Below are 15,319 nucleotides of genomic sequence, written 5' to 3'. Positions count from 1 at the left end.
CCGGGCCCCACTGCGCAGGCGCGCGGGCCGCCCGGGCGCGGGGGAGGCGGAGCGACCGCTCCGTGACGCCAGGGGATGCCCTTCACTGCTAGCCAATGAGGACGGAGCGCTCCGGAGCGGAGCTTAACTTCCGTCCAATCAGGGAGGAGCCAGCCCCGAGGGCTTGGGTGAAGGCTGAGCCGCCGAGCGAAGCTGTCCGGCGGTGGCCCCAGGACCGGAAGCGCGTTTTGCAAGGCAGGTTACCGGGCCCTCCCGGGCCTACCGAGTCGGACACTTGCTCTGGCTGGCCCGCCGCCCGGCCGCCGAGCTCCACCCCGGATCCGGGAGCGCCTCACTTATTTACTTACTTATTTCTCTTTTTTCTTTTTTTGGAGGTTCATTGGAGAGAAGAATCGCAGGCTGCTCAGGCTGGTTTCGAACCCTGATCCTCATGAACCATGAACTGTGATCCATCCTCTCAGCCTCCTGAGTAGCTACAATTACAGGAGTGAGCCACCAGCTCCCGGAGTCCAAGAATGAATTTTAGCAGATAATTGATGTTGTTCTTGAGATCGCCAAGAAGTGCTTCTCCAGAGCTCTGCACCAATCATTAGCAACGTGAAAATCACTTTCCAGAAGCCACCGAGCCTCGCCTAGGTGAGCCTATGAGCTTGTATTACTGTTCTACTGCTGTAAAGACACATGATCGCAAACAGCATAAAACGAATCAAGTGCTGGATGCTGGTGGCTCACACCTTTAATCTATCCTGGCTACTCAGGAGGCTGAGGTCTGAGGGTTGGTTCAAGGCAAGAAAGTCTCCAATGACCTACCAGAAAGACGGAAGTCACGCTATGACCCAAAGTAGCAGAGCATAGCCCTGAGCAAAAAAAAAGCTCAGGAACAGTGTGCCCCGGCCCCGAGTTCAAGTCCCACAACCTACAAAAATAAAATAAAATTAAAAAACAACAACTCTTAGTTCTGTATCAGTGCTGGAGGTCAGAAGTCCAGCACGTAGACTAAGTTCCTGCCCCAGGGCCTCAGGCAGGAAAGATTAGCTCACCCTGGACGCTGACTGAATTCGTTTCCAGGGAACTGGGATCAGGGTCCAGGTTGACTTGTCGAGTGTAGCCCCACCCTAGAGACCAGAACATTCCTTCACCCAGCCACCTGGACCGTAAGGAATCCTCACACTGCCAAAGAGACGTCTCCAATCTCTCTGACTCTCCTCTCCATTGTTAGTTCATGGGGGGTTATATGCAAAAACCACTTTTACACACACACACACACACACACACACACACACACACACACACACACACACATAGCTCAAGTGTTAAAGGCATTGACAGGGTCACACAACTAATATCTCTTTCAGTCTCCACAGATTTTTTCAACTTGAAACTTTATCCCATTCCTAAAATTACAACTACAATTGAGTTCAACTAACTATTTTTTTTTTCAGTAGCACAAACCAGAATTCCCCCTTCTTTCAAAGCCTGAATACTAAGGGGTGAACACATGCAACAGTGGTACTCACTAGATACTTTGTTGAAAATGAGGTATACAACTTGTGAGTGACTGGAGGGAAAACCTGGGGGAGAAGGAGGAAAGGGAAGCATCCAAAAAGAAATGTACTTGTTACCTAATTTATGCAACTGTAACCCCTTTGTACGTCGACCTTTACAACAACAATCAAAATAAAAATAATGAGTAATGTTCTATTACCTATGTGTACCGTGTTTTGCTTATTTATACATCCAGCAGCAAGTTGTCTCCACATTTTACCTGTTTTCTGTTTTGTTTTGTTTCCTTTTTGGCAATACTTGGGCTTGAACTCGGTGCCTTGCACCTGCCACGCTGGTGTCCTACTGCCAAGACACACACTTTGCTCTGTTTGGGTTTGTGTTGTTGAATTTTAGGAGTTCTGTATATATTCTGGATTTTAATCCTTTATCAGGATATGATTTGCAAATGATGTTTCTCCTATTCTGTAGTTTATTTTTTAATCTACCGATATTGTCTTTTGATGGGCATTTAAAAAAATTTCCTCCCCCTCCTCCTCCTCCACCTCCTTTTCTTTTCTCCTGTCCTAGGGCTTGAACTCTGGGCCTGGGCACTGTCCCAGAGCCTCTTGGTGCTCAAGGCTAGCGCTCTACCAGTTGAGGCACAGCGCCACTTCTGGACATTTTGTGCCTGTTGCAGTTGTACATGCCTTTGGTGTCACATTCAAAAATCATTGCCAAAGCCGGGCACCGGTGGCTCACGCCTGTAATCCTAGCTACTCAGGAGGCTGAGATCTGAGGATCTCGGTTCAAAGCCAGCCTGGAAAGGAAAGACTGTGAGCCTCCTATCTCCAATAAACCACTAGAAAACCAGAAGTGGCGCTGTAGCTCAAGTGGTAGAGTGCTCGCCTTGAGCTGAAGAGCTGAGGGACAGCGCCCAGGCCCAGAGTTCAAGCCCCACGACCAACAACAACAACAAAAAAAAATCATTGCCAGACCCGTTTTTGTGAAGCTTGCGCCCAAAGGTGTCATCTAAGATGGCTCTACTTTGGGGGTGGGGAAGGGGGAGGAGGAGTTTGGACTCACAGTTTCATGATCCCACCTGACTTGCTCAAGGCTTTTGCTCTACCATTTGAGTCACACCTCCACTTCTGGCTTTTTGGTGGTTATCTGGAGATTGTCTCACAGACTTTCCTGCCTGGGCTGGCTTCAAACTGCAATCCTCCGATCTCAGCCTCCTGAGTAGCTAGGATGACAGGCGTGAGCCACCAGCACCTGGATTAGAGCATGCATTGATTTTAAATTTACTTTATTGTTATTATAAAGGTGATGTACAGAGGGATTACAATTACAGAAAGGAGTGTGCATTTTTAAACCCCACAAAAAGATATATTTATTTTGAGAAAATAAAAGGAAATGAGTGCCCACAGCACCCTGTAAAAGTAGGATGTCCTCAATAAAGTGTGTTTAATTAATTCCAGCTAAAGAATTCCTGGGCCACTCAGCTAGCTCCCTGGGGGAGGAGTGGAATGGATTTGCCAGTAATCATTCCTTTAGGGCTCACAGAAGAGACCGTCACAGGACACAGAAATGAACTGTAAGGAACAGCATAGCCCCACAAGGGGGCGCTGGGTCTCAGCACAAAGCGTCCTGTCCCGGGTTCATACAGGAAGTCCCTGTTTAGGCGCACTCACAGGGGCTGCGTCTAGCTTGCCAAGCAGAGCTTGGCCAAACACTTAATGGGTGTCAGCACGGGCAGAAAGGGCTGTCTGGGGTCCTAGGTGTCTTCAAGGTGTCTGGTTGTGGATGTTGGTGGATCTCATAGTCCTGGATTGTCAAAACATGCCAGCTTTGCTTCTGTGGGGCTGTCCAGTGGATCACAGTCCTCTGTGCCTCAGTTTCCCCCTCTGCAAGGTGTAGTTGTAACTCCACTGTAACTTCGCTCACTCTGTGAAGAGTGAAAGGAGTCTCTCCCGCCACTTGGGAAGCTGGGGGCAGAGGCTGGCGCTCCAGCAGTGATGCAGGCCAGGCCCCGCTCCAGCTGTCCCCTGGGTTCCTTTGACCTGGGAGGTCAACCCAGCCAGCCCTGCCCTGCAAGATGAAGCACACACTGAGCACCTACTGCGTGCCAGGCTCTCCAGCCACACAGGACGGTAGGAAGGATTCAAACTAGAAGATGCATGTCCAGGGCAGCCGGTGGGTGGCAGCCTCCCTCCAGGAGCAACCTGAACCCCCAGAACGCTGTCCAGGGAGTAGATAGAACAGGGAAACTAGCCAGCCAGTGTTGGCTCACACTAGTCATCCTGACTACCCAGGAGGCTGAAATCTGAGGATCACAGTTCAAAGCCAGCCTGGGCAGGAAAATCCCTGGGACTCTTATCTCCAATTAACCAGCAAAAAGTCAGAAGTGGAGGTGTGACTCAAGTGGTAGAGCAAAAACCTTGAGCAGAAAAGCTCAGGGACAGCGCCCAGGCTCTGAGTTCAAGCCCCAGAACTGGCACACAAAAAAATAATAATAAAATAAACAGGACTCTGGGAAAGCCTCCAGCGTGTACCCCTCGGAAGGAGCAAGTCTCTCGGGGCCTTCTCAGGGGTCACCTGACCCCATATGTCATTCCCAGCTGCCCTGGGGGTGGAGGGCACCATCACGGATAGAGAAACTGAGGCTAGAGCTCTGCGATGTCCTCCCTCAAGGCTGCATTGCGCAATGGGTCGCGGGCACAGTGACGTGAACCTATCCCAGACCTGTCATTGCCTGGGTCCACAGCCATGAGCCCCAGGGGAGGAGACTCGGGAGGAGAAGCCGCCTGGGCTCACGTGCCAGACAGCCGGCAATGCCACTCGAGGCCTCGGCACAGAAGCCAGGCCAGATGAAGCATGCGGGCAAAGCCTGAGCCGGCGCCTTGCAGTGTAAGTGAGAAACGGGGGTCACTGTGGCATGGAGACCCCCCTTTCCCTGCCACCCCAGGTGTGTGATCAGAGCTGGGGCCTCATAAGGGGGCTGCCTGGGGGTCCCTGTGAGTCCTGCAGCCGAGGAGCAGTTCCTTAGGGGGGGACCCAGACACGGCTCAGCCCAGAGGGCGTTCCCTGCCCTGGCCAGGCCTCTGCTGGAGCTTTGTGTCCTCGAACTTTCTCCTGGAGGTTGCACCCCAGGCAGCTGGAAACTTCCAGAGAGTGCCAGCATCCCCGTGGGTCAGGCACCCAGCCTTGGTGGCCCAGTCCTCCTTTGTTTTGGGGTGACAGGCAAGGCCCCGGGGGGGGGGGGCAGGATGGAGGAGAACAAACAAGGAAGCACACGTCCCAGCTCCCCCCACCCCACCGCCCTGCACAGCCACCCATGGCGGCAGAGCTGGGTTTCCCCTCCAGCCACATGAACAGTAAGTGTGCATTCACGTAGGTCTCTCTATGGAGGTAGCACTACCAGTGCCATTGCATTTATTGAGTACCTAGAAACTGAGGGAAGAAAGCCAAAGGTGCTCAGCCGTTGTAGTAGTTTCAAATGATTTCTAAACTCACATCGAAGAAAGTAAAAAATCACCAGCTGGCCATGTGTGGGCCCAGTCATCTCTGACCAGCCCCAACGCCTCACGGAGCCTCAGTTTCTATATCTGTAAACTGGGTAAACACTGAAGGAGAGGACTGAGATTTACAGACAGAGAGGACGCACACGTCTTCCACCCCCAGGTCCAGCTGGCCAACATCATGACACATTCATCCTCCAATTTCTTGAGCCTCAAAACTGCTACCGCTGTGGCTCAGCGACTCACTCTCTGCCACATCTGGGGAAACTGAGGCTCAGTGCCATGTACTGTGGCTGCGTCACACAGCAATCGAGAGCCCAGAGGACACCCAACTGGCCCAAGCCACGGAGCAGAGCACGCAGGCCAGGCACAGAGTCCCAGGCGGGCATTGGGGACCAGATCCTTCAGTCCTGTCCCGAGGAGCGACCCCTGGGACAGCCAGCTTCTTCCCAGGCCAGGCGGGGCCTGCACTGGCTATTTTGAGCTCTGTTGCCCATGACACAAGCCATAGGAATCCGGGGCACCCGATGGCTTGTTATCTCCTGCTTTTGGTCTAGAATGGTGCTTTTTCAGCTCTCATTGCTCATGAGCCAGGAGCGGCCATCTGGGGACAAGTGGTTTTTGTGTAGCAAAGGATGGGAACTGGCTGCAGTTGGGGGTGCTGAGAGAGGAGCTGGGGCTGCAGGGCGGGTGCAGCCCTGGGAGACACTTGGTGGGGCCTCAGGCTGACTCCGAGGCTGGTGGGAGGGTGACACCAAAGTCCCCTTCAGGCCAGGCCCAGGCAGGAGCATGTTCTTCGATCAGAACCCAGAGACAGGCCTGGAGTCTGGAAAGAGGAAGGTCGGAGAGCGGATGTGGAGCCGGGCACTGGAGGCTCGCATCTGTTCTCCTCGAGACTCAGGAGGCTGAGACCTGGAGGATTTCAGTTCCATCTCGAATTAACTGGCAAAAACCTGGGACGAAAGCATAACTCAAATGGTAGAGCACCAGCTATAAGCAAGCTGAGCCACCATAGGACACACTGAGTTCTGGCACAGAAAGAAGGAAGGGAAGGAGGGAGGGAAAGAGTAAAATAGAAAGAGAGAGAGAGAAGGAAGGAGGGAGGGGAGGAGGGAGGGAGGAAGGAAATGAAGGGACAGAAGTCAAATAAGATTTTCGTGTTGTTGTTGTTGTTGTTTTCAGCTGGTACAGCGGGACCAACGCCCAGGGGAACATCGAGGAGACAATGCCATAAAATGAATGTCACAGGTCTTTCTCCTTGGAACAGGAATTGGGGCTCTCCTCCCCGCTCTTGTGCAGGCCCACCAGTCTGCCATGTGGAGAGGCCTGATCAGTGTACCCCGGTGTGGGGGGCACCAGGCTTGGATGGGGCTCACTAGCTTCTGCAGCAAGAGACAGGTCAGAGCTCAGAGATGCCCCGCACTCACAGGGCTCAGGGTGCCCAGCACTGTGCCAGCCCCCAGGCCCAGCCAGGAGCACAAGGGAGAGAGAGAGAGAGAGAGACAGAGAGAGAAAGAGAGAGAGAGAGAGAGAGAGAGAGAGAGAGAGAGAGAGAGAGAGAGAGAGAGAGAGAGAGAGAGAGAGAGAGGAAAGTAATCCTGAGAGGAAGAGGCATCAAGGCTGGGGACAGGCAGGCTACCTGTGGGGGTCCTGCCCCACCCCCACCCCTGCCCTGCCCCACCCCCGCCCCTCAGAACTGGGGATTGAATTCACAGCTCACAGGCTTCTGATCACAGATGAAGGAGGGGGAAGGCAAAAAATGGAAACCAACCAACAACACTGGCTGCCAAGGGGGGAAGCCCACTGCTGAGACTGAACTGCCAGGACAGACTCCAGAACAGGGCAGGGGTGGCAGAAAGGATAGATGAAGGATGAGGCGGGGGGGGGGGGGGGTCGAGAACGGGTGCCACGCCCACTCTATTCTCAAATTGGAAATATGAAAGGTGCTCTCAGTGAGTGTGGGATCTCAGGGAGTGTGGGATCTCAGGGAGTGTGGGATCTCAGGGAGTGTGGGGATCTCAGGGAGTGTGGAGGATCTCAGGGAGTGTGGGATCTCAGGGAGTGTGGGATCTCAGGGAGTGTGGGGTCTCAGGGAGTGTGGGATCTCAGGGAGTGTGGGATCTCAGGGAATGTGGGATCTCAGTGAGTGTGGGATCTCAGTGTGGGATCTCAGCAAGTGTGGGATCTCAGGGAGTGTGGAATCTCAGGGAGTGTGGAGGTTCTCAGGGAAGTGTGGGATCTCAGGGAGTGTGGGATCTCAGGGAGTGTGGAGGTTCTCAGGGAGTGTGGGATCTCAGGGAGTGTGGGATCTCAGGGAGTGTGGGATCTCAGGGAGTGTGGGATCTCAGTGTGGGATCTCAGGGAGTGTGGGATCTCAGGGAATGTAGGATCTCAGGGAGTGTGGTATCTCAGGGAGTGTGGGTTCTCAGTTAGTGTGGGATCTCAGGGAGTGTGGGATCTCAGGGAGTGTGGGATCTCAGCGAGTGTGGGATCTCAGGGAGTGTGGAGTTTCTCTGGGAGTGTGGGATCTCAGGGAATGTGGGATCTCAGGGAGTGTGGGATCTCAGGGAGTGTGGGTTCTCAGTTGGTGTGGGATCTCAGGGAGTGTGGGATCTCAGGGAGTGTGGGATCTCAGCGAGTGTGGAGGTTCTCAGGGAGTGTGGGATCTCAAGGGGTGTGGGATCTCAGGGAGTGTGGGATCTCAGGGAGTGTGGAGGTTCTCAGGGAGTGTGGGATCTCAGGGAGTGTGGAGGTTCTCAGGGAGTGTGGGATCTCAGGGAGTGTGGGATCTCTCTCAGGGAGTGTGGGATCTCAGGGAAGTGTGGGATCTCTTGGGTAAGCATGGGTTCAGGAAAGCTACCTGGCCCATCTTTCCTGTAAAATACCAAGACAGTTGCGGCTCAGGCAGGTATTTTCCTGGCCTGCAGGAGAATCTTGACTCTTGAAAGCTTGCAAAGGGGCTGGACAGCATAGCCCACATGATAACAATAACAACAGCAATAATAATCACCCATCGCCACAGCAAGGCACTAAGCACTGTTTCTACGGCCCCTGCACTGTCCCCTCCTCAGAGAGGACACCCCACACCCCAGTGCTTCCTTCACAAGGATCCCGGCTGTGCTGGCCGCCTCCTCACCTGCTGGCCACGGCGGGGGCCTTGCCTGTCCTGTTCATGGGCACAGAGCCCATTGCTTGGTGCTCATTAAACATCTGCCACCCGTGTGTGTGTGCGCGTGTGTGTTTGCATGCAGGTGTGCATGTGTGTGCGTGCATTTGCATGCATGTGTACATGTATGTATTGTGTATGTGTGTGCGTGCGTTTGCATGCAGGTGTGCATGTGTACATGTATGCACTGTGTGTGTGCACACGCGCGTGTGTGCGTGCGTGCGTGTGTGTGTGTGTGTGTGTGTGTGTGTGAAGCCAGCATGCAGCCCCTGCCACACTGCCGGCTGCAGGGAGGGGCTGGGAATGGGGTGCGAGGTCCGTGCCCTGCTGGTCACCCAGGCGTGTGTGCTTGTGTGTGTGTGTGTGTGTGTGCATGTGTGTGCATGCATGTGTGTGTGTGTGTATGTGTGAAGCCAGCGTGGAGCCCCTGCCACACTGCCGGCTGCAGGGAGGGGCTGGGAATGGGGTGCGAGGTCCGTGCCCTGCCAGTTACCCAGGCAGCAGCCACCAGCCATGGGTCACAAAAGGACCTGGCAGAGAGCTCCACCCAGATGGGCCTCCCGCCCCAGGACCCCGTGGGGTGAGGGGGGTCCAGTCCTGCCCTAGGGTGTGGGGACAGAAAGCCTAGTGCAAGGGTGAGGCCCTTGGCAGGGGACAGCTCATGCCTTTCCACTGGGAGGCATGTGGACGAAGAAGGTAGAATGAACAGGGACCGTGGCTCAGTACCACATCAGCCAGACTTGGCCTGGTTCCCTCACATGTGAGCCCTGAGCCCTGGAGTAAATGGGGGAAACAACCCGCCAGGCAGCACGAGGCTCAAGGACTGGCCTTGGTATCTGACCCCCTTCCTCCTTGACACTTCATAAGAAGGCCACAGCCCCAGTGAACTACCCTGCCTCATGCACGGCGGGGGGCACGGAGCCCTGGGGGCAACAGGGGCTCCTCCCACTGCCCTCCAGGAAATCAGTCAGCATCTGGTCTACCCCAGCGTCCCAGCCTGCCACTCCCCACTTACAGCTTGTTGCCAGAAACTGCATATGTGTGTGTGTGTGTGTGTGTGTGTGTGTGCGCACACGCGTGCGTGCATGTGTGCGTGTGCCCCAAAACTCAGGCACAGAGACCCCTCATGTGAGATCATGGCCAGATGTCCCTGTGAGCCAGGAGCCAGGGCTGCCCCAGACCCAAGTCTCTCTACACCCCGTTGTTGACCTGCTGCTCCCTAGTCCCCGGATCCTGGGCTCTGTCACCTGGCCCAGGTGGACAGCGGTGGCAGCCCTGCGTCTGCAGCAGCTTGCACTGAGGACCGCCCATCCATCATCCATCTCCAGCCCCTTGCTCTTGTTTTGAAAGAAACCCATCTGCATACCAAATAAGGCCCGGGCTGCGGAGCCTCTACTGCTTTCAAGTGTCCAAGTGAGCCGAGCAATTACACTGCAACCCGGCCTCCCCCGGGCCTCCCCTCCCCGCATAAACAAGCGCCCAGCTGGGGCCCAGCTGGCTGCCCTGGGGGAGGCCATGGGTCAGCGCCCTGCCTGATGCTTGCCCAGCCCAGCTCCACCCCCCTGCCTTGGGTGTGGCTTGAGCCTGCAGCACCACCCCAGAATCCCCTCCCCACCCCAAGACCCCAGGATGCTCCCTGAGCTGGGCCTTCAAAAACCCACCTCCACCCCCTGTTCTCAGCTTTGCAGGGACCAAGAGGGTGGGCCGCCCCTGAGCAGGGGGTGGTGAGGCCAGGACAGGTGCAGCTGCCAAGCTCTGCGTCTGCGCTGGGCCCACCGCCTGGGAGGCACAGATACCCCCGTCCGGGCTCCATTTGTCCCTCCAGGGAAAGCAGAGAATTCCCGCAGGCTTCTGAGGCCATGAGAAAGTTGGCTTGGGGCAGGGGGAGCCTTTTCCAGCACCGCGCCCTCATGGCCACCTCCCCCCCATCCCCACCCAAGCTTGGGCTCTGTGCCCTAGCCGCTAAAGTGTTCCAGGACCCCCTCGCTGGGGCAGGCTGAGTCATCGGCAGCCGAGCGCACGCACCAGGCGCCACGGCCGCCAACTTCCCTGCTCGGCCGGCCGGGCCGCGAGCGAGCGCTGTGACTTTCCACAGCCATCTGATTGCTATTAGGGCCTGGGAAGGGGATTCCTGCTTCCAGAAGCCTCCGGGGGCCCTGGGTGGATTTCGAGGTGGGGGATGGAGAGGGTGGGTGCCCCCTGGGTGTGGCTGCCTTGCCAGCTCGTCACCATCCTCCCGTGGTCCTCAGCCCCAGTTCCCCCATGCTCTATGCCTGTCCATCGGTCCATGGAAACAATAGTGCCCCCTCCCCCACTTTCTGGTCCCCCCAAATCCCACCGGGAACAGCCCAAAGGTGCCAGCTAGCAAGTGGATGGCCCAGAGCTTCCTCTACCGGGCAGGCTGGTGGAGCCTCAGGATGCAAGGGAGATGAACCACTGGACTCGGGCCACAGTGCTCGGGCCAAGCGTGACGTCAGCAGGCGGAGAGATGAGCTCCCAGTGGGGCTGTGGGGGGGGCTCCTGTGTGGGGCATTCCTTCCCGAAGCCTCATCGCAGCTCAGCCCCTCCTCCTGCCCTCCTCTCCACTCCCCCTCCTCCTCCTGCCGGGCCTGGAATTGGGTTTGGGGCGGGTTTTGCTTCCCAAACTGGCGGCGAGGGCTGGTCCTCACCTCACCCTGCGCTGCGTTTGCCACGGCTGAGGCTCTGAGGCTCGGGCCGGGCTGTGCTCGGTGCTCAGTGCTGGGCTGGCCTGTGCGCCCCACCCTCGCCCCCAGGGTCGGTGGCTGGGAGCCTGAGGAAGAATCTGCACTCAGGGAAGGCTCAGCAGAGCAGGACAGCGCAGGTAGCAGGCTGGGGCCCAGGGTCTGGGGAGGGGAGGCAGGGGGTTGGGAACAGGGACCAGGGGCCCAGCGGTGAAGGCCAGGCAGGAAAAGAACCTGAGGAGGGCATTGAGGAAAGGGGTGGGCAGCTCCTAGGAACCCCACCTTCCCCTGCACGGAGCCTGCAGCCCATGGAAAGAGCCTTCTGTCACTCCCAACTTCCCAGACCTCCCCTTCTGTATAGCATGGATCCCCCCCGCAGCAGCCTCCCTGCCCCCAGCCCCAAGGCAGCCCTGCTCTGTCCTCCTGGGAGGGGGCTCCCCTACTCTTCCCCCCACTTCACAGGCAAGCTTGCTAGGAGGACACCCCAGAGGGCAGCACCCCTATGCTTGCACACACAGCCTTCCACGAAGGCCGAGACCTGGGCCAGGCACAGCCCGGGGCCGGGCACGGGGAGCCTCGGGAGACTGGGCAGCTGGGTGCCACTTCTCAGCCAGCGGTGCCTGGCGCTGTCCTCAAATGAGGGTCCTGCCAGGTCTGGCTCACCCCGGAAAAGACTCTCTTGAGCTGTGTGCAGGGGTTCGGGTCTTGGGGGAAACCCATGCTTGCTCTCTGCGGCCATGGCGCTCAGGGTCCAGGGAGGAGAGAGGTGGGTGACAGTGGGAAAGCAGACAGGTGACCATGCCATCTGGGGCAGGGGTCAGCTCTGGTGGAAGCCGGCTCTTCCGTGGCCCAGCATGAGATAGACACACACACACACACACACACACACATGCACGCATGCACGCATGCACACGCACGCACACATGCCCATGTGCACACATGCACTCACACACATGCACACACACACATGCACACATGTCTTCAATGTGGCCCATCTGGGGTCCAGTTGGCTCCCTCTGTGCTCAGGTCCTCCCAGGAGGACAGGCCCCGGGGTACAGGGACACATCCGATCTGTCACAGAGGGGCGCCCCCCCCAGCCTGGCCCCCAGCTGCCCCCCTCCTGCCCGCATGTGTGGACTGCAGGGGGGGTGTCCAGCCTGCAGCCTGGGGCGGGGGAGTGACCGGGTGAGGCTCTCGCTAGTCCCTGGGAGGTGGTGGGTCTCCCTTGGAAGGGCTTCCAAGAAGGGGGGGCGAATTAGAGTCACAGGGTATTGGGGTGTCTTGCAAGAAGAGTGGGAGCAAGGAGGAGTGGGGTGGGGGTTCTGAGCCGCGCCAGGCAGGGCTGCGGCGCGGGTGGGCGCAGCTGGGGCAGCGGCCCGGCCTGGCACGGGCGGCGGGTGGCACCCGGTTCTCACGCGCGGCACCCCGCTGGCACCCGCTCTGCTCCCGCCCCCCCTGCGCAGGCCGGGCACGTGGGGCCCCCGGAGGTCCAGGAGCAGCACCCCACCCGCGCCCCGCGACCCCGCGCCCCGCGGCGGAGCCTCCGGAGCGCCCTCCCCTCCCCCCGGGCGCCGCCGGCTCCGGGAGGCCTTGGGTTGAGCAGGGGGCGGGCTCGCGCGCGGATGGACAGCCTTTCTCGCCAGTGATGGGCGCCGCCACCTCGGCCCCGCCCCCGGGGAGGAGGGAGACGGGCGGTGGGCGGGGCCGGGAGAGGGCGGTGGGCGGGGCCACGGCGGGGCGGAGCCCGGGAAGGAATTTCTGGGGAGTGAGCGGAGCGCGCTGGGGGAGGAGGGGTGCAGGGGGTGCGGCGGCCTGCGCAGCCTCAGTTTCCCCACCTCTCAGTGGGAGGGAGAGGTGCTAGCTTGCAGGGGAGGAACTCGGCTTGAAGGGCAAGGGTCAGTCCCAGGAGACCGAGGGTGGCCGGCCAGGCAGGCCAGTCCTGGCGGGGTGGCCCGCTGCCCAGGTGGGAGGTGGCAGGGCCTTCAGCCTGGGCCAGGCACCTGGTGGGGGGCGGGGTGGAGCTCGGATGCTGGAGCAGGTTACAAACCCAGGGCCCAGCCAAGGGCCACCTCCTCCAGGAAGTCCTTCTGCCTTGATAATCTGCCTCCCTCTCTCTTGGAGTGATCGCTGGGGTCCCACTGTCCAAACACCCAGGTGCCTGTACCAGAAACAATCTGGTTCCTGATGCCTTGCCAGCCAAGTGACAAGGGAAAGGGGAGGGCTTCCTCCTCCCTCCCCCCACCCCAGAGAGAGGCAGTGGACCCCAGAGGGCCAGAGAGTCTGAATATGGAGCCCACAGACAAGAAAGGCTGTGCCACAATGTGGATGCCCATCTCCAGGTCCCACCCACCAGGAGAGAGCCTCTGGAAACTCTGGGGGCCTGGAAGGGGTGTGGGAGATGGAGGGGCTGTAAGGAGGGGACACCCCTGCTGCCTTCACTCCACATCTCTCTGGGATTTTTCCAGGCTGGTGAGCTGTGATCGGGAGTTGGAAATGGCTGGAAACTGTTCCTGGGAGACTCATCCTGACAGGAACAAGGCAAGTGCCAGGGCAGAGCAGGGTGTGGGCTGCTGGAAGGCCAGGGTGGAAAAGGCAGGGCCCACCCAGCATCCCTTCCCCACATCCAGTCTTTCAGATCCCCACACATACACCCCCAGGCCGCAGAGGACTGGGAGCCAGCTCCGGACCCTACAGCCTGGCCTTCTTGCTGGGGCCTGCAGTGCCCTGAGCCCTCAGTAAGATAAACAGGCACTAAGCACTCTGCAAGTCTCTTCCCACTGAGTTACCTTTTACCCTCCTTCATCTCATCCCTTCCCTGCAGAGATGGGCAATTGTCACCAGGCCCTGCCCCCAAACCCTGAGACACTCACTGGCTTGGTAGCTCTGAGGTCTCATGCTCCATCTAACCCAGGCCAGGGTGCAGTAGCTGAGATTTAGCAGGCACCAGCCCTCTTTGAGGATAGACAGACAGACGGACGGATGGACAGCTTTCCATCTCTGAGCCCTTCAAAAAGTCTGGAATTTCCTTGCAAGTCCTGGGCAGGATGCTTAAGTTGGAAGGAATTTATCTTCTGCCCTGGAGGAAACTGAGGCATGGGTCAGGATAGTAACTGACTCCTGCCCACCCCCACCCCTGTGCCCACGGCTCTGCTGGCCCTTTCCCTCCATCCCATAGGGACCACTGTGGAATGATGGCTGAGTGCCAGCCCGTCAAGGGGTTTCTCCAGAGGTCTCCAGCACGCTCAGGGCTCCGGGAGGGGGCGGGTGTTTTCCAAGGCAGTGCACGGCTGGGAATGGCAGCTGGATCCCGGTGACTCACCCGAGGCCGGCCGGGATTGCAGACTTTTTCCAGCCTGGGAGAGACACAAGAAGCCCTGGCTACTCTGCCCTGCTGTGTCCAGCCCCCGCAGGCCAGTTCCCTCCCAGAGGCTGAGCTAGTCCTTGGGCAGGGTCTTACAGAGCCTCAGGCTGTCTCCACTGGGCAGAGCTTCCCAGGCCTGCTGTAGCTGGTGGCTTCAAGATCAGGAAGCAGAGAGCAAGCTAAGCAGCCAGATTTGGGTGGACAGAGATACTTAGATGTTAGCTGCTGAGTATTTGTAGGATGACAGGTGGCGAGCAAGCCCCCCCTCCCCCCCCTGCAAGACCTCCTGGGTCCTCCCCAAATGTTAGTGAGCACCTCCAGTTTCCATTTGCTCATTGGCTTTGACCCAAAGCAGGCCAGAAGATCCTCCCCTTTGTTGGGGGCAGTCAAGACAAAACAATTTCTTAGGACCCAGCTTTCTACCAAGGAATGACAGAAAGTATTCTGCTTCTAGCACACTCCCGTTTGTTTTGTTGCAGAGCCCTGAGCCACCAGAGTGGAATGGCCCAGGGAGGGAGGGCGAGGAGGAGAGAGTGCTGGGATGGATTAGTGATGTCTGCAGGGGTGTGGGGAGGAGGGCCTTTGCCACCGGGGAACAAGAGGTCAAAAACAACCCTGAGAACAGCCCAGCCTGTGAATGGGCCGTGTTTGGCCGGCTCTGTGTTTTTTAAATGGTAGAGTGAGAAGATCAGGATCTTTCTCGTGGCAGTCTTGAGTTCTCTGGGGAGTGGGGAGGAGCCCCTTCTCCACCCTCAGGACCCACCCAGTGCCACCAGCTGCACAGAGGCCGCTACCTGCCAGCTCGGGTGGGCGCCCGTGGCCTGGCCACTGTTCCTGCTCTCAGTGGTGTTCGGCACCTGGCCCAGCTTCACCCACTCACACCTCAGCCCAGCAGGCGGTGACCCTCTAAACCAGACCGCTGTTAGATATCAAAAAGCCTCCTTCTTCTTGATAGACAGCCCCGTCCCAAGCCTCTCTCCCCTCTAGGGTCTTCTGGACTTTCTCACAATCCAGCACCCCAAAGGGCATCTCTGTCCTGACAGAGACCAGCCACCTCTGTCCCTACTTCTCTGGTCATTTGATGAAC

General features: G+C 58.1%; 1 protein-coding gene across 1 annotated transcript in view; it reads left to right on the top strand.

Moving 5' to 3' along the window:
• Positions 1-10,831: 10,831 nt before the first annotated feature.
• Positions 10,832-15,319, top strand: part of Mrgprf (MAS related GPR family member F) — a 7,267-nt gene continuing 2,779 nt past the window's right edge. The window contains exons 1-2 of the mRNA XM_070009850.1: positions 10,832-11,011; positions 13,337-13,409. Coding sequence (XP_069865951.1) covers positions 13,365-13,409 — 45 coding nt within the window. The 5' untranslated portion in view covers positions 10,832-11,011; positions 13,337-13,364. The remainder of the gene's footprint in view (positions 11,012-13,336; positions 13,410-15,319) is intronic.

The sequence above is a fragment of the Dipodomys merriami genome, unplaced genomic scaffold, assembly GCF_024711535.1.
Source record: "Dipodomys merriami isolate MVZ:Mamm:240054 unplaced genomic scaffold, mDipMer1.0.p SCAF_78, whole genome shotgun sequence".
Classification (NCBI taxonomy): Eukaryota; Metazoa; Chordata; class Mammalia; order Rodentia; family Heteromyidae; genus Dipodomys; species Dipodomys merriami.
Note: the sequence above shows the minus strand (reverse complement) of the source record. Positions and strands in the feature narration are given on the sequence as shown.